The following is a 19,904-nucleotide window of genomic DNA, read 5'->3' as shown; positions in this document are numbered from 1 at the left end:
AAGCAGAAGGATCTTGTTTTCTTTATATTCCTCGCTTTCCCGTTGGCAAAAAAAAAAAAACCAGCCCGAAAAATCGTTTTATGCTACCCATTCAATTTTCGCTCCGTCACTGGCCACGGCTTGCCCTCGGTACGGTGAAGCGGTCCCCAGGCCTGCGCACACGTTCACGCCGAATCGTTGGGGGATGCAAGGCCCAGCCGTGGCTCCAGGAAATTGTACAGATCTTCCTTCCCCATTTCTGTATTGTCGCGCCTGCTCCTCTATAGCCCAGTGGGCTTTTCCCCTTCAGCGTCGATTGGAACGGTCGTCCTGTCGTCGGGATGCGTTGCTCGGCCTCGTGCAGGCGCTCTCGCTGCTCTTCCACGGCAGCTCGTCCGGTGCCGATAACGCACTCTTTCAGATCCGCTGCGGTGCTTCCTCCCAGGGTGTTTCGCCAGCGCCTCGGCTCGCTTCCCACCCCCCGGCCCAAACGCGATATTCTTGTGCTCGTAGCCACGTGAAAGTCTCCTCACTTGCCAGTGGCTCTCACGACCTGGTCGGCTGTTAGTGTATTCTTTTATTGAGTCTGGCTTTACCGTTGCCGGTTTATAGTTCTTGATTTGTTTTATGAAGAATGGTGATGTGTCTGATCTTCCCTTGTTGCACTGCATACAGAGTCTGGCTCTTTGTGGTTTCCAGCTCAGGGTGTGCATGCACATTTCTGTTTATACTTTATGGTCTCTTCCTTCTGTGTTTGGTGTGGGTCCATCTGTGTTCTGCATGTGTGACAGAGATGAGGTATCCTGCGGGCCTGTACTTTCTGTTTAGGGATCTACAGCAGCCTGGCTTGTTCTGTTTTCCTAACAGGTGGATTAGCGTTTTAGGGTCTGGAGTAATATTTGCATTGTTGCCTTTACAAGCAGGTTTGGCATTGTTTGAGTGCTGGCATTTAGTGCTATGTCGGTATGGGAGCTTTACTATAGTTAAGGTCTTTCATTTTTGTCTATTTTTTATTTTTAGTTTTCCCAGGAAAATATCAGGGTTTTGTTTTGACAAGAACAAAAAAAATTAGAAAAAAAATCAGTGGAAAGATGTGTCTCATTTTTCCGGGCAGATAAGAGTTTATGTGGTAGACAGAAGGCAGGAGAATAAGAGAATATTAATCAGATTCATCCACTCCACATCATCCCCTCTCTGATATCTTTTCTTTTTTCCACCCCCTGGACCCGAATCTCCCTCTTTTCCCTGCTTCCTGGTGGTGGCTGCAGCGTGCCGAGGCTCTGCACGTCTGCTGCTGGGCGCGGCCCACTTCCCATGCTGCACGGACGGTACCCAGCCCCGGGCACTTTCTCTGCTCGCTGGGGCTCTGGTTTCCCACAGATGCTGAAGGACTAGAGATAACGTCACCGGCAGGGGCTCTTCCAGCGGCCTAAAATTTAGGGTGACCATCACTTTACACAAATTGTCGCTTCTGGAAGAAGCCAGGAGTTTACACTGGTGAAAAAAGCAGTTCAGACTGAAAACAAAAAAAAAAAAAAAAAGGACCCTAGCTGTAGTGTGATTATAATTCAGTTCAGTCAAGGCTGAGCCCACACCCCCAGCCTGTCAGAACAGGCCCGATGGAAGCTGGGATCCTGGTGTCTGTTCTGCAGGGCTTTCTGGTTGGCACCACGGCAGTGCATGTTGTGATCTTTACTCTCAGTGCGCTTCCTGATGTAAAATCTGTCTTCCTAAAAACACACAACTTAATTGCCTACGGGCTAGGGAGTGCAAAGCTGGGTGAGTCACCTACGGTGCCCAATAACCCGGCCCCAGCGAGGGCTCTAGGGCGGAAAGCAGGATCCCGGAGCTGTCCTGCGGCTCGTCCCACTCTTAGGCAAGGCTTGAGTTTTAAGACCTGGGTGGCTGACATTTTGTCTCTTCTCGCTAAGGCCCATGAAACCACAAAAGCGCTGTTAACTCGGCATTTGGACGCCTGTTTTTGACGCGCTAGCTTTACCCCTTACTGAGTAAAGGGGTCAAAAATGCGTGCGCAACGCTCCTGAGACCAATAGAGCGCCCGCACCATGCAAATGCAGGTCGATGGCCCTATCAGTCAGTCCCGTGCGATTCAGAAAGGAAACCGTGCAGCCAAGCCGCACGTTTTACTTTCAGAAATTAGCGCCCACCCAGAGGCTGGCGTTAATGTCTCTTGGCACCGGGAAAGTGCGCAGAAAAGCAGTAAAAACTGCTTTTCTGCGCACCCTCCCACTTAATATCATCAGGGCGATATTAAGTCGGAGGTTTCAAAAAAAAAAAAAGTTAAAAATAAAATAGGGTCCGTGACTCGCGGGGTCAGAAGACGGACGCTCAATTTTGCCGGCGTCCGGCTTCCAAGCCCGCGGCTGTCAGCAGATTTGAGAACCGACGCTGGCGAAATTGAGCGACTGCTGTCAAACTCTCTGACATCCCCCACTTCCGTCAAAAAAAAAAAAAAAAAAAGGCGCTAGGGACGCTCTAGTGTCCCTAATTTAAATAAATTAAGTTACTGAGTCACCCACACAGGAGTGGCCTGTGCGTGCGCCCACTCTGTTTACTGTATCGGTCCGACGGGGTCTCCCGTGTGCTCTCCGGTTTAAGGGAGATGTGAAACTGATGGGAGGTGTTTGTTTTCCCCCCCCAGTCAGGCTGCAGGGTCAGAGTCTGTGCCTGTGAAGGGTCACAGTCTGGCACGCTGCAGGGAAAGCACTCATAAGCAGGGAGACAGCCCATGGGGCTGCTTGTGACATAGGAAATCCCTTGCAATCTGCCCCCATTGCTTGTGGCTCAGGCTGCAAGTTCTCACCAGGGGGGGGGGGGGGGATGTGCCGTCCTCTGCTCGGACACGGAGTGAACCCCTGCAGAGGAAGTAAGTTTACAGCCCCCTCCCTCAGTGGGGGGGGGGGGGGGGGTTCCAGCTGAAATGGAATCAGAGGCAGGGACCTTCCATGCCCCGCTACCCCGAGGCTTCCTTCTCTCCTCACGTAGCGGCGGCGCCAATCGCTGCAAAACATCCCTCGCATCTGCAAACCATGATGATTCAGGAGGTACATTGAGCAGCGAGGCAGGAACCAGAGGGGCAAATCCTCCTGCCACGGCTGCCAGCGAGTCTACCACCCGAAACATCTTACTTTTAGGTTCATTTTGATTTCTAATTTTTTTTGTTCCTTTTCGTGTAATTTTTCTTCGTCTTCTGCACACTGAAAAACCCAAAAACGCACGTCCTCCCACGAGGACCTGGAGGTACCCACTGCCCCGATAAACAAAATCAAGCAGAAACTCCAGCTCAGTGCACAATACCTTTAATAGGTAAAAAAAAAAAAGAGAGATCACCCCTTTCCCACCCCCCCCTCCACCGTGCTCCAGCTGCAGGCAGGCAGGACCTTCACTTTGCGCTGGCGAAGTAAGATTTGCTGTCCTTCACCGTGGGGGTGATGGTTCGCTCCCCTGGGGTCCAGTTCGCAGGGCAAACTAGAAGAAAAAAAAAAAAACAGCAGAGAAAACGGGAGGTTTGCCAGAGTCCTCTGGGAGGTGCTGGCCTCGCCCAGATACAGGAGGCCTCACCTTCTCCGTAGGTGTCCGTGTACTGGAAGGCTTTCACTAGCCGGAGGACCTCGTCCACGGAGCGACCCACCGGCAGGTCGTTGATGGTAATCTGCCGCAGGATTCCCTTCTGGTCGATGATGAAGAGGCCTCTGCAACGGGCAAGGGGGAGGGGGCAGTCAGCTCTCGGCTCCCACCCACCAAATCTCCCCGGCTGTAAACCCCGGCACCGCCTCGAGAGAGTTTCTACAAAAAACACGACTGCGTCTGGCCCGGGGAGGGGAGATGGAGGGAATCTCTCTCAGTGCAACCCCGCTCGCCCGTCGCTTAAGCAGAGCCCTCCATGACCCTGGCACGACTCTCCCCCCCCCACCCACTATGACCCTGGCTCACTCTCCCAGGGCATTGGCTGCCCGCGGCTTTCCAACACCAACCACCACCCGCTCATCTCCAGGATGTGCCAGCCCCCCCCCCCCCCCGAGCAAGGAGCCATGTCAATGCACATCCCCCCCCCACCAAGTCCTTCTGTCCCCTGATATAAAGCACATGGCATCAGCCCGTCCCCAGCCCGAGAGAGAGAGAAAGGAGGGGGGGGGCTGCCTAACCAAGGATCCAGCAGTGCTCGTCATGACCTGTGCCCTGCACCCCGGCCCCCCGTTCTCATCCCTGTCCTTCCCCCCTCCAGAAAATCAGTCAAAGCAAGGTTAACCCCCCCGCATACCTGAATGCTATGCCCTCGTTCTCCTTCAAGACGCCATAGTCTTTGGCGATGCAGTGGGTGAGATCGGTCACCAGTGGGAAACTGAGGGGTCCCAGGCCGCCTTCCTCTCGAGGAGTGTTCACCCTGCAGTGGGAACAAGGGACGGCGAAGTCTGGAGGAGAAGGGAAGAGGAGGAGAGCGCAGGCCAGCGCCACGTGACAGAGGGGAGCAGCAAAGAGAAACACCAAGCAGAGGCCCCTTGATTACTAAAAAAGCAAGAAGCTCCCCTGGTCCCTCAGACACTGCAGCTGCCGAGTGCCTTCCCCTTTTGTGCACGGCTGATAACCTCCTGTGCTTTATATGTAAAAAAAAAGTGCGAATGCAGATAAACGATAAGGCAGACCGGCAGAGACCACTCCCCCCAAACCCACCACACCCTCAGGCAGTGCCAGCGGGCAACAGAAAAACCAAGCCAGCCCATCGGTCCCCCCCCCCCCCGTAGGGGACCACGAGACCAGCGAGAGGTCCATCCTTCCGCGTGCCCACATCCGCGCGCTTACCACGCCAGGTGGGTGAAGTGGGAGTCCACGGAGGCGCCGATCACCTGGCAGTCGATCTCCTGGAACTCTGCCACTCGGTCGCTGAAAGAGATGATCTCGGTGGGACACACGAAGGTGAAGTCCAGGGGGTAGAAGAAGAAGACCACGTACTTCCCTGCAATGACAAGGCAAGGGTGAGGAGGGGTGGACGCCCGGATCGAGACGCCGGCAGCTTCTCGCGGGACCCCCCTTTTTTCCTGGCACGCGGGCAGCGGCGGGGAGGGTCACCCACACAAGAAACACCCCCCCCCCCCGGGCTCCTTACCTTTGTAATCGGACAGCGAGATCTCCTTGAAGTCGCCGTTCACCACAGCCGTGCTCTTGAAGTCCGGCGCCGGTTTCCCGATGTGTGCGTTCCCGGAAGCCATGGTCTGGAACGGCAGGAGGAGGAGGAGGAGAGGAGCGAGACACAGATATATAAATATACACAGCAGGAGAGAGGCTGGCAGAGGGAGAGCCACATAGCAGGAGTGTTGCCTCATGTGGCAGATGGGGGATCAGAATGTGCCCAGGGGGGGGGGGCACCTTAAATAGCAGCCGGACCTTGCCAGCTCTCAGGCGGCAATGGAGGTGGTGGTGATGGAGGGTATTATGCATCCCCCCCCTCTGACCTCCATCGTCCTAGGGAGTCTCCTCAGCCCTAAACCTGTAGTTTTAAGAAGATTTCTCTGCACCTCTGACAGAGCAGAAGAAAGCCCCCAGCCCCACACACCGCGTCCCAGACTGCACCCCAATGCTTGCTGACTGGACCCTGGGGGGGGGGGCGGGGGCAGACCCTCCCACAGTGGGCTGGAGGTTCCTGGGACCATGCACGGTGCGAGACTCCTCACCGGCTGGGGTGGGGCCCACACGGTCCCCCCAGCAGGGCCAGCGAGGCTATCAGGCGAGCCCCAGCAGCAGCCGGGAGGCCTTATCTGCGCGCATCTGAGAAGCCTGGGTGTGGGCGACTGAGGAGAACAAGGGACCTGCCTCGTTTCTTATCCCCTAAGAGGCAGGCAGAGCCCTGGAGATCCAGCATCCGACGCTTTCACACCCCCTGCAGCCCTCAGAAAGCGGGGCAAAGGGGGCCAGCAGGAGAATGAATGGGGCTGGCGCCAGCCTTCCGGGGGCCTCACGGGACCTGCCGCCCCCTCCTCCGATCTCTGCCCGGGGGGGGGGGGGCAATAAAAGTAACTTCTCATCTCCCTCCCTCCGATAGACAGAAGCAGAGGAAGCCAAAGGAGCCAGAGCATGGCCCCTAAGGGCCACAAGGAACCTCCGATCAGTCCACGCAGCTTCTCCTCCCAGTGTCGGGCGCTTCATCTCTGGCTTTCCCCGTTCTACACCTACCCCCCCCCCCAAGAAAACAACAAAAAACAAGTCTTCCAGGCTTCTCCCAGGTACTTAACCCACCTCCCCCTGCTTCTCCCACACCTTCTATCACCCCCCAAACCCACATCTCCTTCGCACCTCACCCAACCAACCTTAAGGACCCTCCCGGTCTTTCCCCCTCCTCTCTCCAAGGATCCTCCCGGTCTTTCCCGGTTATTACCCCCCCCCTTTCCCAAGGAACCCCAGGGCGCCTACCGGGTGTTACCCCCCTCCCCTCCTTGGCTAAGAGTCTCGCGGGCTCTCTCCCCAGGCTCCCGCCGGGACCGAACAGGACCAGCACCGATCGCCCCCTCTCCCCGTGCAGAACTCACCAACACCGGCAGATCCTCGTGTGCGCGTCCTCGGGTTACAGCCTGGGCAGGACGGAGGCCGGCGCTATAAATAAAGAGCGCGCTCCCGCGAGGCCCCTCCCCCAGGGAGCGCGCTCCCCTCCTCCTTCCGGGGAGAAACACGAGGGCCCGAGAGTCGGCGCCGTACATCCGGCCCTGTCCCGCCACTTAGCCGCGTATATCTGAATGCTGAATATCGGGACCAGCGCAAAGTGATGCACCAGGGGGACAAAGAAGCAAACGCACAAGCAAAGAAAATCCGGAGAAATAAAGCAAATCAATACCGACCCGGGAACCAACCATCCTCCTAATCTTAAAAACCCCAAGATCCACGTACCCAATGCTCCCGACTGTATACAAAACCACACACTACAATACCAGCCCAGGGTGCTCATCGTAGACCAACCAAGCATCACCCCAAGCTCAAGAACCCCAAGATCCACTACCCAATGCTCCCGACTGTATACAAAAACACACACCACAATACCAGCCCGGGGTGCTCATCGCAGACCAACAAAGCATCACCCCAAGCTCAAGAACCCCAAGATCCACGTACCCAATGCTCCCAACTGTATACAAAACCATACACCACAATACCAGCCCGGGGTGCTCATCGTAGACCAACCAAGCATCATCCCAAGCTCAAGAACCCCAAGATCCACTTGCCCAATGCGCCCAACTGCATACAATTGTATAAAACCAATCAGCACAGTAACATCAACACAATACCAGCCCGGGGTGATTCATCGCAGACCAACCAAGCATCATCCCAGGCTCAAGAACCCCAAGATCCACGTGCTCAATGCACCCAACTGCATACAACTGTATAAAACCATTCAGCACAGCAACATCAACACAATACCAGCACGGGGTGATCATCGCAGCCAACCATCATCCATATAGAAACATAGAAATGACGGCAGAAGAAGACCAAACGGCCCATCTAGTCTGCCCAACAAGCTACGCACTTTATCCTTTTTTTTTTCCTTCCTTTTTCTCTCTCCCACCTGTTACTCTTGGCTTCCAGTACCCTCCAGCCCTATTTCCCCTTCACCCAACCACCAATGTAGAGAGCATCGCCGGATCTGCATCCAAGTGAACATCCAGCTCAATTAGGGGTAGCAACCTTTGCAATAAGCAGGCCACACCCTTGCCCCTGTCCACCCAGACTATACGATCCAGACTCCGTTGGTTGCCGTTCACACTCAGATCCTCCCTTCCACACTCCCCCTGCCATTTATCCTCCCTTCCACACTCCCATCCCAAGCTCAAGAACTCCAAGATCCACGTACCCAATGCTCCCAACTGTATACAAAACCACACACCACAATACCAGCCTGGGGTGCTCATCGTAGACCAACCATGCATCATCCCAAGCTCAAGAACCCCAAGATCCACTTGCCCAATGCGCCCAACTGCATACAACTGTATAAAACCATTAGCACAGCAATATCAACACAATACCAGCCCAGGGTGATTCATTGCAGACCAACCAAGCATCATCTTAAGCTCAAGAACCCCAAGATCCACTTGCCCAATGCGCCCAACTGCATACAACTGTATAAAACTATTAGCACAGCAACATCAACACAATACCAGCCCAGGGTGATTCATCGCAGACCAACCAAGCATCATCCCAAGCTCAAGAACCCCAAGATCCACGTACCCAATGCTCCCAACTATATACAAAACCACACACCACAATACCAGCCCAGGGTGATTCATCGCAGACCAACCAACCATCATCCCAAGCTCAAGAACCCCAAGATCCATGTGCCCAATGTGTCCAACTGCATACAACTATATAAAACCATTCAGCACAGCAACATCAACACAATACCAGCCCGGGGTAATTCATCGCAGACCAACCAACCATCACCCCAAGCTCAAATTCACATGCCCAATGTGCCCAACTACATACAACTGTATAAAACCATTCAGCACAGCAACATCAACACAATATCAGCCCGGGTTGATCATCACAGTCAACCAAGCATCATCCCAAGCTCAAGAACCCCAAGATCCACGTGCACAGTGCGCCCAACTGCATACAACTGTATAAAACCACTAACCTAACCAGTGCAATGTATTCACTTGATTGCATGAATGGAGATTGGTCTTTCGGCTGCCAGTGAAGGGCTGTATCATTAGACAATGAATTGAACGAATGAATAGGTAAGAGCTGGGAGCTGTCAGAGAAGGGGGTACTTCAGCATTAAACCAGGGGTGAAGCGGGGAAACTTGTCTCCTCAGGCTCTGCATTGTTGCAGTATTTGGGGGTCCTGCTTGAGGGTAGGGGGTTGGGCATGTGGATTTGGGGAGCCAGTGTTCTTACTCTTTGAATTTTTAAATCAAGGAGTGAGGGCTGCTGCCATGGTATATATGTGTATTGTGGAATCAGGATGGAGTTGGACGGGTTGCAATGGTCGCTGTGTTGGCACTTAATCGGGTATATATTCTTTGAATATAGCCAGTCAAGCCTAAAATTATCCAGTAACATAAGGTTTAAGTTAGGTTTAAAGGTATCCAGCTAATGTTGGCTGCAGAACTTTATTCATAGATAGGGTAACTTATATGGCTAATTTTAGCCGGATAAGTTAGCTATTGGTCCCCTTAAGGTACTGCAGGGTTGAACAGATGAATCTGCTGTTCCCAAACTTTAGACCAGGCATTCCCTAGTCACAATCTGGTGTATAATGCTACTTTTTGCCAGGGCGTCCTGAATGAAAGTGGGGGAGCGGGCTTCCCTAATTATTACCTTACAAATGTGGGTCTTTACCTCTAGCTGATCTGTTGCTTGAATGAATATGTATTATAGGTTAATTCTGGACATTTTACTACATCTCCCATGATGCTTAGCGCGCGTTCTTTTCTCCTCCCCACCTCCAACCCTAGCCTGTTTCATTTCCTCCTTTGGCTGGGGCGCGTGGTGTGACGCCTGCCGGGCTCCGGCCTGGGATTCGTGGGCGGGCGGTGGCGCACGTCGTGACGCAAGCTAGACTCCAGTTTAGGATTGGCTGGCGGGCCGGTGAGAATTGCGTGCTTTTTTCGGTGCGTATTTGTGACGCAGCTGGAGTCTGGCCTCGGATTGGCTGGCGGGCGGGTGCGCGGGCCATTGGAGCGGTGGCTATGGAGCTGGCGGAGTTCGAGAGGGACAATTCGGGCCGCTGCAGGCTGAGCTCTCCCGTCCCGCAGCTCTGCCGGCGCGAGCCATGCTGCCTGGGCATCGACGAGGCGGGCAGGGGACCCGTGCTGGGTGAGGAGGGGCAGGGGAGAATGGAGGAGGGAAGCAGGGGACCCGTGCTGGGGGAGGAGAATGGGGAGAATGGAGGAAGGAAGCAGGGGACTCGTGCTGGGTGAGGAGGGGTGGGGGAGGAGAATGGAGGAGGGAAGCAGGGGACCCGTGCTGGGTGAGGAGGGGCAGGGGAGAATGGAGGAAGGAAGCAGGGGACCCGTGCTGGGTGAGGAGGGGTGGGGGAGAATGGAGGAGGGAAGCAGGGGACCCGTGCTGGGTGAGGAGGGGCAGGGAAGAATGGAGGAGGGAAGCAGGGGACCCGTGCTGGGGGAGGAGGAAGGAGGGGGAGGAGAATAGAGGAAGGAAGCAGGGGACCCGTGCTGGGTGAGGAGGGGCAGGGGAGAATGGAGGAGGGAAGCAGGGGACCCGTGCTGGGGGAGGAGGAAGGAGGGGGAGGAGAATGGAGGAAGGAAGCAGGGGACTCGTGCTGGGTGAGGAGGGGTGGGGGAGGAGAATGGAGGAGGGAAGCAGGGGACCCGTGCTGGGTGAGGAGGGGCAGGGGAGAATGGAGGAGAGAAGCAGGGGACCCGTGCTGGGGGAGGAGGAAGGAGGGGGAGGAGAATGGAGGAAGGAAGCAGGGGACCCGTGCTGGGTGAGGAGGGGCAGGGGAGAATGGAGGAGGGAAGCAGGGGACCCGTGCTGGGTGAGGAGGGGCAGGGGAGAATGGAGGAGGGAAGCAGGGGACCCGTGCTGGGGGAGGAGAATGGAGGAAGGAAGCAGGGGACTCGTGCTGGGTGAGGAGGGGTGGGGGAGGAGAATGGAGGAGGGAAGCAGGGGACCCGTGCTGGGTGAGGAGGGGCAGGGGAGAATGGAGGAAGGAAGCAGGGGACCCGTGCTGGGTGAGGAGGGGTGGGGGAGAATGGAGGAGGGAAGCAGGGGACCCGTGCTGGGGGAGGAGAATGGGGAGAATGGAGGAAGGAAGCAGGGGACCCGTGCTGGGTGAGGAGGGGCAGGGGAGAAGGGGCTGTGTTGGGTGAAAGGGATGAGGAGGGGCAGGGGAGAATGGAAGAAGGAAGCAGGGGGACCTGTGCTGGGTGAGGAGGGGTGGGGGAGGAGGAAGGGGAGAAGGGGCTGTGTTGGGTGAGGAGGGGCAGGGGAGAATGGAGGAGGGAAGCAGGGGACCCGTGCTGGGGGAGGAGGAAGGAGGGGACCCGTGCTGGGTGAGGAGGGAAGCAGGGGACCCGTGCTGGGGGAGGAGGAAGGAGGGGGAGGAGAATGGAGGAAGGAAGCAGGGGACCCGTGCTGGGTGAGGAGGGGCAGGGGAGAATGGAGGAGGGAAGCAGGGGACCCGTGCTGGGGGAGGAGGAAGGAGGGGGAGGAGAATGGAGGAAGGAAGCAGGGGACTCGTGCTGGGTGAGGAGGGGTGGGGGAGGAGAATGGAGGAGGGAAGCAGGGGACCCGTGCTGGGTGAGGAGGGGCAGGGGAGAATGGAGGAGGGAAGCAGGGGACCCGTGCTGGGGGAGGAGGAAGGAGGGGGAGGAGAATGGAGGAAGGAAGCAGGGGACCCGTGCTGGGTGAGGAGGGGCAGGGGAGAATGGAGGAGGGAAGCAGGGGACCCGTGCTGGGTGAGGAGGGGCAGGGGAGAATGGAGGAGGGAAGCAGGGGACCCGTGCTGGGGGAGGAGAATGGGGAGAATGGAGGAAGGAAGCAGGGGACTCGTGCTGGGTGAGGAGGGGTGGGGGAGGAGAATGGAGGAGGGAAGCAGGGGACCCGTGCTGGGTGAGGAGGGGCAGGGGAGAATGGAGGAAGGAAGCAGGGGACCCGTGCTGGGTGAGGAGGGGCAGGGGAGAATGGAGGAGGGAAGCAGGGGACCCGTGCTGGGGGAGGAGAATGGGGAGAATGGAGGAAGGAAGCAGGGGACTCGTGCTGGGTGAGGAGGGGTGGGGGAGGAGAATGGAGGAGGGAAGCAGGGGACCCGTGCTGGGTGAGGAGGGGCAGGGGAGAATGGAGGAAGGAAGCAGGGGACCCGTGCTGGGTGAGGAGGGGTGGGGGAGGAGGAAGGAGGGGGAGGAGAATGGGGAGAATGGAGGAGGGAAGCAGGGGACCCGTGCTGGGTGAGGAGGGGCAGGGGAGAATGGAGGAGGGAAGCAGGGGACCCGTGCTGGGGGAGGAGAATGGAGGAAGGAAGCAGGGGACTCGTGCTGGGTGAGGAGGGGTGGGGGAGGAGAATGGAGGAGGGAAGCAGGGGACCCGTGCTGGGTGAGGAGGGGCAGGGGAGAATGGAGGAAGGAAGCAGGGGACCCGTGCTGGGTGAGGAGGGGTGGGGGAGAATGGAGGAGGGAAGCAGGGGACCCGTGCTGGGGGAGGAGAATGGAGGAAGGAAGCAGGGGACTCGTGCTGGGTGAGGAGGGGTGGGGGAGGAGAATGGAGGAGGGAAGCAGGGGACCCATGCTGGGTGAGGAGGGGTGGGGGAGGAGGAAGGAGGGGGAGGAGAATGGAGGAGGGAAGCAGGGGACCCGTGCTGGGTGAGGAGGGGTGGGGGAGGAGGAAGGAGGGGGAGGAGAATGGGGAGAATGGAGGAAGGAAGCAGGGGACCCGTGCTGGGTGAGGAGGGGTGGGGGAGGAGAATGGAGGAGGGAAGCAGGGGACCCGTGCTGGCTGAGGAGGGGCAGGGGAGGAGGAAGGGGAGAAGGGGCTGTGTTGGGTGAGGAGGGGCAGGGGAGAAGGGGCTGTGTTGGGTGAAAGGGATGAGGAGGGGCAGGGGAGAATGGAAGAAGGAAGCAGGGGGACCTGTGCTGGGTGAGGAGGGGCGGGGGAGGAGGAAGGGGAGAAGGGGCTGTGTTGGGTGAGGAGGGGCAGGGGAGAATGGAGGAAGGAAGCAGGGGACCCGTGCTGGGTGAGGAGGGGTGGGGGAGGAGAATGGAGGAGGGAAGCAGGGGACCCATGCTGGCTGAGGAGGGGCAGGGGAGGAGGAAGGGGAGAAGGGGCTGTGTTGGGTGAGGAGGGGCAGGGGAGAAGGAAGGAAGGGGAGAAGGGGCTGTGTTGGGTGAGGAGGGGCAGGGGAGAAGGAAGGAAGGGGAGAAGGGGCTGTGTTGGGTGAGGAGGGGCAGGGGAGAAGGAAGGAAGGGGAGAAGGGACTGTGCTGGGTGAAAGGGATGAGGAGGGTCAGGGGAGAATGGAGGAAGGAAGCAGGGGACCCGTGCTGGATAATGGGAGGGGGAGGAGGAGAAGGCAGGGACTGGGATGAAAAGGAGGAGGAAGCCTTACTGGGGGGGGGAGAAGGGGCTGTGTTGGGTGAAGGGTGTGAGGAGGAGGGGGCCTGTGCTGGGTGGGTACACTGGGTGAGGAGGGAGGGAGTAGGCCTGTGCTGGGGGTGGGAGGGCCCTCTGTTTGCATGGCAGGTGACTGTAGTTGGAGACCTGTGTAACGCTGCCTCTCCTGCTTTTCCCAGGTCCTATGGTTTATGGAATTTGCTTCTGTCCGATATCCAAGAAGGGGAGCTTGGAGGAGCTGAAGGTGGCAGGTAGGGCGCCCACCCTTCTCTCTCTCTCTTGTCTGTTGGTGCAGTGCCAGCCCCAGCTCGCCCACCCTCGATATGGAAGGGAAACCAGTATAGTGCCTTATTGCTCTGGTCTTGTGCACCCCCCCCCTCTCCTGGCAGCCCCCATTCCCCAGGCGATGTGCTATTAGAGAGGCCGTTGAGGAGCCACGAGGCCCCTGCTAAGGGCCCGGGGGGGGGGGGGGGGCTGTGTGTGTTTAAAGCCAGAAATAACGCTTTGCTGTCCCTCCCCAGACTCCAAGACCTTGTCGGAAGCGGAGCGCGAGCGATTGTTTGAGAAGCTGGACGGCTCCCGGGAGTACCTTGGCTGGGCGCTGCAGATTTTGTCGCCCAATGTCATCTCCACAAGCATGCAGCAGAGGTACCGGCCCGGGGTTTGCGGATGGGACGGGGAGGGGGGGGGGGGGGGGGTGTGTGACGGTTTAAAGAGAGGGGGATGCAGGCAGGATGTCACATTGTCCGTAGTTCATGGGCTCATTCTGGTGATCCTTCAGAGTCAAGTACAACCTGAACGCCCTGTCCCACGATACTGCGATTGGACTGATTCAGTACGCCCTGGACTCCGGTGTCCTGCTCAGAGAGGTAAGAGACCGGGAGACGGAAGGGGGGGGGGGGGGGGGCTTACTCATCCTAGGATTGAAGATATGATTAAACATTTCATGCACCCCCCCCTCCCTAACCTACTTATCCTCTCTGCTTGTCTGTCTGTCTGTCTGTCTCTCTCTCTCTGTCAGGTTTTTGTGGATACGGTGGGACCCGCGGAGAAATACCAGGAGAAGCTGCAGCAGCGGTTTCCAGACCTGGAGGTCACCGTGAAGCCCAAGGCGGACGCCCTCTTCCCGGTTGTCAGCGCTGCCAGTATCTGTGCCAAGGTGAGCCCTGCTGTTTGCAAACCCGACATCTGTCGGGGGGAGGAGGGGGGAAATGTTTTTGCCAACCTGGCTTTGCCTTTGTCTGAAAGACCGAGTCGCTCGTCCACGCGCCCGGGACTGCGGCGGTTCCCTTTGTCGCGGTGCCTCCTCGGCATGGGTTTGGGGGGCTGGGGAAGGGATGGATGATTACAAACCTTGCGGCGTTATACTGACGGTGCTGGTCCTACAGGTGGCCCGGGACCGTGCCGTGAAGGGTTGGAAGTTCTCGGAGGATTTGGGAGACGTGAACTTAGACTATGGCTCTGGATACCCAAACGGTAAGTTACTTATTTTACTTACTTTTCTTTTTTATTTGTGTGTACGTTTTGGCTCAGCAGTTTTTTTTTCTTTTGGCCCTGTTGGGAGATCCGGGACCGGGAGCCGGCATCGTGGGCCTTTATTCTCACCCACCCCCCAGCAATGTTTTACCCTGTTTAGTGCAGCCGTGGCAGCGTTCTGGAGCCTTGCGATCGTGAAGCTGGGCCAGAGCATGCAAACGACTCCCGGTGCTTCTCTAGCGTGAAAAGGGACACCCCCCATGCTTTTAATGTCAATTTTAATTTAAATTTTTAAATTAAAATTTAAATTAAAAAATTTAATGTAAATTTTTAATGTAAATTTTAGAATGTAAACCGAATTGATCAGTAATTCTGTTATTGGAAAGTCGGTATAGAAAAATGCGAAATAAATAAATAAATAATGTGACGAGCGTGCGAGGGCTGCGTGCCCCCCGCCGTTTGGACCTTCGCCGGGGGGGGGGGGGGGGGGACAGATGACTGACAGAGTCGTTTCTTTGAAACCGTTCTAGACCCCAAGACGAAGGAGTGGCTGGCTAAGAATCTGGACCCCGTCTTTGGCTACCCCCAGTTCGTGCGCTTCAGCTGGAGCACGGCCCAGTCCATCGTAGACAGCAAAGCTGTTCCTGTTTGCTGGTAAGTGCTGGAGCCCAGCCAGCGCACCCTGGACTCTTTTCCCCCCCACTCTCGGGGGAGAGGGCTCCTCTGTCTTCCCCGTCCTGCCTGGTGTTGATGGGACGTGGAACGCTGCCGATCCCGCGGCGAGAGAGGGCTCCGGACGTAAAGCAGCGAGCCTGCCTGCGTGTGTGTGTGTGAAACAAACCATTCGGCCCGCCGGCGAGCAGAAAGCAAAGTCTCGTCCAAACCCGTTTCTTGTTTTCACTCCTGCTGGCCAAACCCGGCCGGACGTGCCGCGAGGCCGGCGGCGAGCGCGCTCCCGCGCATCCTTTTCACCTCTGCCTTCTCCCCTTTCCCGAACCCCAGGGATGACGGAGACGAGAAGGCCTCGTCCAGGGGCACCCAGTCCGTGCTCTCCTTCTTCCCCCGGAAAAACGACTCCGGGCGCCAGCCCCACCGCTTCTTCCAGGATAGGAAGCTGGAGACCGTCGTGGAGCTGTAAGCAGCGCCTGAGGAGCGCCCCCCCCCCCCCCCCCCACCCGGCTGGCGGGAGGGAAAAGGCAACGCTGCGGATGGTGACCTCGCCTGCAGAGCCGGGGAAGAGTCCTGTGCTTTTCTTGCTATTGTAGGCCCAGTTCTCCCAGCATTGGATTTCACAGAGCAGAGGCTCAGGGAGGCTTCTCGGTGAGAGGTGGTGCAGAAGCGCCATCTGCAGGTGCACAGTGAGCATTGCACCGAAGACCTGGCTGGGATCTCTGATACAGTAAAAGCACAATTCGTCTTGGTTTTTGTGTTGTGGGTTTTTTTTGTTTTGTTTTTTTACTGAAATAAATATAGAGATGACAAAATAACAGATCTGGAGAATCTTTGTTGCTTAAACAAAAACAAAAAAACAAAACAGGAGTGAGGTGCATTGGCAAAGCTGTGTGTGAGGGTCTCAGTACTGGAATAGCAGGGGGTGCTGCAGGGCAGGAGTGAGGTGCATTGGCAGAGCTGTGTGTGAGGGTCTCAGTACTGGAATAGCAGGAGGTGCTGCAGGGCAGGAGTGAGGTGCATTGGCAGAGCTGTGTGTGTGTGAGGGTCTCAGTACTGGAATAGCAGAGGGAGCTGCAGGGCAGGAGTGAGGTGCATTGGCAGAGCTGTGTGTGTGAGGGTCTCAGTACTGGAATAGCAGGGGGTGCTGCAGGGCGGGAGTGAGGTGCATTGGCAGAGCTGTGTGTGAGGGTCTCAGTACTGGAATAGCAGGGGGTGCTGCAGGGCAGGAGTGAGGTGCATTGGCAGAGCTGTGTGTGTGTGAGGGTCTCAGTACTGGAATAGCAGGAGGTGCTGCAAGGCAGGAGTGAGGTGCATTGGCAGAGCTGTGTGTGAGGGTCTCAGTACTGGAATAGCAGGGGGTGCTGCAGGGCAGGAGTGAGGTGCATTGGCAGAGCTGTGTGTGAGGGTCTCAGTACTGGAATAGCAGGGGGTGCTGCAGGGCAGGAGTGAGGTGCATTGGCAGAGCTGTGTGTGAGGGTCTCAGTACTGGAATAGCAGGGGGTGCTGCAGGGCAGGAGTGAGGTGCATTGGCAGAGCTGTGTGTGAGGGTCTCAGTACTGGAATAGCAGGGGGTGCTGCAGGGCAGGAGTGAGGTGCATTGGCAGAGCTGTGTGTGTGTGAGGGTCTCAGTACTGGAATAGCAGGGGGTGCTGCAGGGCAGGAGTGAGATGCATTGGTAGAGCTGTGTGTGAGGGTCTCAGTACTGGAATAGCAGGGGGTGCTGCAGGGCAGGAGTGAGGTGCATTGGCAGAGCTGTGTGTGAGGGTCTCAGTACTGGAATAGCAGGAGGTGCTGCAGGACAGGAGTGAGGTGCATTGGCAGAGCTGTGTGTGAGGGTCTCAGTACTGGAATAGCAGGGGGTGCTGCAGGGTGGGACTGAGGTGCATTGGCAGAGCTGTGTGTGAGGGTCTCGGTACTGGAATAGCAGGGGGTGCTGCAGGGCAGGAGTGAGGTGCATTGGCAGAGCTGTGTGAGTGAGGGTCTCAGTACTGGAATAGCAGGAGGTGCTGCAGGGCGGGAGTGAGGTGCATTGGCAGAGCTGTGTGTGAGGGTCTCTGTACTGGAATAGCAGGGGGTGCTGCAGGGCAGGAGTGAGGTGCCTTTGCTCTGGTGGTGTCCTTCCAGATTACAGCTAAGCAGGATGGGGCTTGAATGATCCCGGCTCGTGCCTGCATCTGGGTAATTGCCAGGTTCTTGTGGCCTGGTTTTGGCCTCTGTTGGACACAGGATGCTGGGCTTGATGGACCCTTTGGTCTGACCCAGCATGGCACGTTCTCATGTTTACAGGGCCTTGTTGCTGCATGTGCTGTGGTGCCAGCTGCACTGGGAGATGTGCCTGGATGTCATGGTCTCTGTGTGTTATGTGCGTGCGCTTCTTAGCGGCTGGGCGTCGTGTGGGCGTGTGGTGTTGGTACCTGCGTGGCGGTGAGGCCCTGGCGGGGTTAATGCTTGCAGCTCGTTGCTGGTGGTGGTGTTGGGTTATGGGATTATGCCGGCACTAATCGCCCTTGGAAAGCCCATCAGGAGCTCGTGGAGCACAGATGGTAGGGCTTGGCTTAGTTGCCTCAAGCTGTTCTCTCCCTCTTGCAGCCCCCGTGCGGTCTGCGGGGGGAGCACGGCAAGGTCCAGCCCTCCTTGTAGCCGCCCCCAACCTGCTACCCCTCTGGCTTTGCAGCGGGGGCTAAGATGGATTTGGAGCAGGAGCCCTGGAAGCTGTTACGGATTAGAAGTTGCTATCGGCACCACGTAACCTGCATTTTTACAGCCGTACAGCAACCGTGCTATAGAAATAGGTCCCCTGTCCGGAGCATTACATGGAGGGGGTGGTGTTTGCTGTATCCCAGCCCCCACTCACTCATAGAGCTTGCACTCCTCCCTGTTCCCACCCAGGACCCATCGAGCCCCTCATCCCGTACATAAGAACATAAGAAGTGCCGGGTCACACCCAGGACCCATCGAGCCCCTCATCCCGTACATAAGAACATAAGAAGTGCCGGGTCACACCCAGGACCCATCGAGCCCCTCATCCCGTACATAAGAACATAAGAAGGGCCGGGTCACACCCAGGACCCATCGAGCCCCTCATCCCGTGCATAAGAACATAAGAAGTGCCGGGTCACACCCAGGACCCATCGAGCCCCTCATCCCGTACATAAGAACATAAGAAGTGCCGGGTCACACCCAGGACCCATCGAGCCCCTCATCCCGTACATAAGAACATAAGAAGTGCCGGGTCACACCCAGGACCCATCGAGCCCCTCATCCTGTGCATAAGAACATAAGAAGTGCCGGGTCACACCCAGGACCCATCGAGCCCCTCATCCTGTACATAAGAACATAAGAAGTGCCGGGTCACACCCAGGACCCATCGAGCCCCTCATCCCGTGCATAAGAACATAAGAAGTGCCGGGTCACACCCAGGACCCATCGAGCCCCTCATCCCGTACATAAGAACATAAGAAGTGCCGGGTCACACCCAGGACCCATCGAGCCTCTCATCCCGTACATAAGAACATAAGAAGTGCCGGGTCACACCCAGGACCCATCGAGCCCCTCATCCCGTACATAAGAACATAAGAAGGGCCGGGTCACACCCAGGACCCATCGAGCCCCTCATCCCGAACATAAGAAGTGCCGGGTCACACCCAGGACCCATCGAGCCCCTCATCCCGTACATAAGAACATAAGTGCCGGGTCACACCCAGGACCCATCGAGCCCCTCATCCCGTACATAAGAACATAAGAAGTGCCGGGTCACACCCAGGACCCATCGAGCCCCTCATCCCGTACATAAGAACATAAGAAGTGCCGGGTCACACCCAGGACCCATCGAGCCCCTCATCCCGTACATAAGAACATAAGAAGTGCCGGGTCACACCCAGGACCCATCGAGCCCCTCATCCCGTACATAAGAACATAAGAAGTGCCGGGTCACACCCAGGACCCATCGAGCCCCTCATCCCGTACATAAGAACATAAGAAGTGCCGGGTCACACCCAGGACCCATCGAGCCCCTCATCCCGTACATAAGAACATAAGAAGTGCCGGGTCACACCCAGGACCCATCGAGCCCCTCATCCCGTACATAAGAACATAAGAAGTGCCGGGTCACACCCAGGACCCATCGAGCCCCTCATCCCGTACATAAGAACATAAGAAGTGCCGGGTCACACCCAGGACCCATCGAGCCCCTCATCCCGTACATAAGAACATAAGAAGTGCCGGGTCACACCCAGGACCCATCGAGCCCCTCATCCCGTACATAAGAAGATAAGAAGTGCCGGGTCACACCCAGGACTCATCGAGCCCCTCATCCCGTACATAAGAACATAAGAAGTGCCGGGTCACACCCAGGACCCATCGAGCCCCTCATCCCGTACATAAGAACATAAGAAGTGCCGGGTCACACCCAGGACCCATCGAGCCCCTCATCCCGTACATAAGAACATAAGTGCCGGGTCACACCCAGGACCCATCGAGCCCCTCATCCCGTACATAAGAACATAAGAAGTGCCGGGTCACACCCAGGACCCATCGAGCCCCTCATCCCGTACATAAGAAGTGCCGGGTCACACCCAGGACCCATCGAGCCCCTCATTCTGTACATAAGAACATAAGAAGTGCCGGGTCACACCCAGGACCCATCGAGCCCCTCATCCCGTACATAAGAACATAAGAAGGGCCGGGTCACACCCAGGACCCATCGAGCCC

The 19,904-nt window shown here is 57.1% G+C and overlaps 2 protein-coding genes across 3 annotated transcripts; one reads left to right on the top strand and one right to left on the bottom strand.

Annotated features, from left to right (window-relative positions):
- Positions 1 to 3,308: 3,308 nt before the first annotated feature.
- PRDX2 (peroxiredoxin 2) lies at positions 3,309 to 6,659 on the bottom strand. Of its 2 annotated transcripts, none has more exons than XM_029585139.1 (6): positions 6,522 to 6,659; positions 5,105 to 5,210; positions 4,801 to 4,954; positions 4,262 to 4,384; positions 3,562 to 3,692; positions 3,309 to 3,468 (listed from the first exon to the last, which is right to left on the bottom strand). In XM_029585139.1, the coding sequence occupies exons 2-6, from the start codon at positions 5,205 to 5,207 to the stop codon at positions 3,383 to 3,385; spliced, it is 597 nt and encodes a 198-aa protein (XP_029440999.1). In that variant the 5' UTR covers positions 5,208 to 5,210; positions 6,522 to 6,659; the 3' UTR covers positions 3,309 to 3,382. The 2 variants fall into 2 exon arrangements, with proteins under 2 accessions (XP_029440999.1, XP_029441000.1); XM_029585140.1 differs by lacking the exon at positions 6,522 to 6,659 and adding an exon at positions 6,406 to 6,445.
- Positions 6,660 to 9,602: 2,943 nt separating this feature from the next.
- Positions 9,603 to 16,006, top strand: RNASEH2A (ribonuclease H2 subunit A). The gene is made up of 8 exons (XM_029585133.1): positions 9,603 to 9,795; positions 13,226 to 13,297; positions 13,568 to 13,694; positions 13,828 to 13,915; positions 14,068 to 14,205; positions 14,435 to 14,522; positions 15,053 to 15,176; positions 15,525 to 16,006. Exons 1-8 carry the CDS (start codon positions 9,669 to 9,671, stop codon positions 15,658 to 15,660), a joined length of 900 nt encoding a protein of 299 aa, XP_029440993.1. The 5' UTR covers positions 9,603 to 9,668; the 3' UTR covers positions 15,661 to 16,006.
- The last annotated feature ends 3,898 nt before the right edge of the window (positions 16,007 to 19,904 follow it).

This window comes from Rhinatrema bivittatum, chromosome 19 (genome assembly GCF_901001135.1).
Source record: "Rhinatrema bivittatum chromosome 19, aRhiBiv1.1, whole genome shotgun sequence".
NCBI lineage: Eukaryota > Metazoa > Chordata > Amphibia > Gymnophiona > Rhinatrematidae > Rhinatrema > Rhinatrema bivittatum.
Note: the sequence above shows the minus strand (reverse complement) of the source record. Positions and strands in the feature narration are given on the sequence as shown.

Coding starts and splice junctions, on each gene's coding strand:
- PRDX2 (XM_029585139.1), bottom strand. CDS start 5,207: ATGGCTTCCGGGAACGCACACATCGGGAAACCGGCGCCGGACTTCAAG. Junction 4,955..5,104: donor CTCGCTGTCCGATTACAAAG/GTAAGGAGCCCG, acceptor TTGTCATTGCAG/GGAAGTACGTGGTCTTCTTC. Junction 3,469..3,561: donor CACGGACACCTACGGAGAAG/GTGAGGCCTCCT, acceptor TTTTTCTTCTAG/TTTGCCCTGCGAACTGGACC.
- RNASEH2A (XM_029585133.1), top strand. CDS start 9,669: ATGGAGCTGGCGGAGTTCGAGAGGGACAATTCGGGCCGCTGCAGGCTG. Junction 13,298..13,567: donor GGAGGAGCTGAAGGTGGCAG/GTAGGGCGCCCA, acceptor GTCCCTCCCCAG/ACTCCAAGACCTTGTCGGAA. Junction 13,695..13,827: donor TCCACAAGCATGCAGCAGAG/GTACCGGCCCGG, acceptor GTGATCCTTCAG/AGTCAAGTACAACCTGAACG.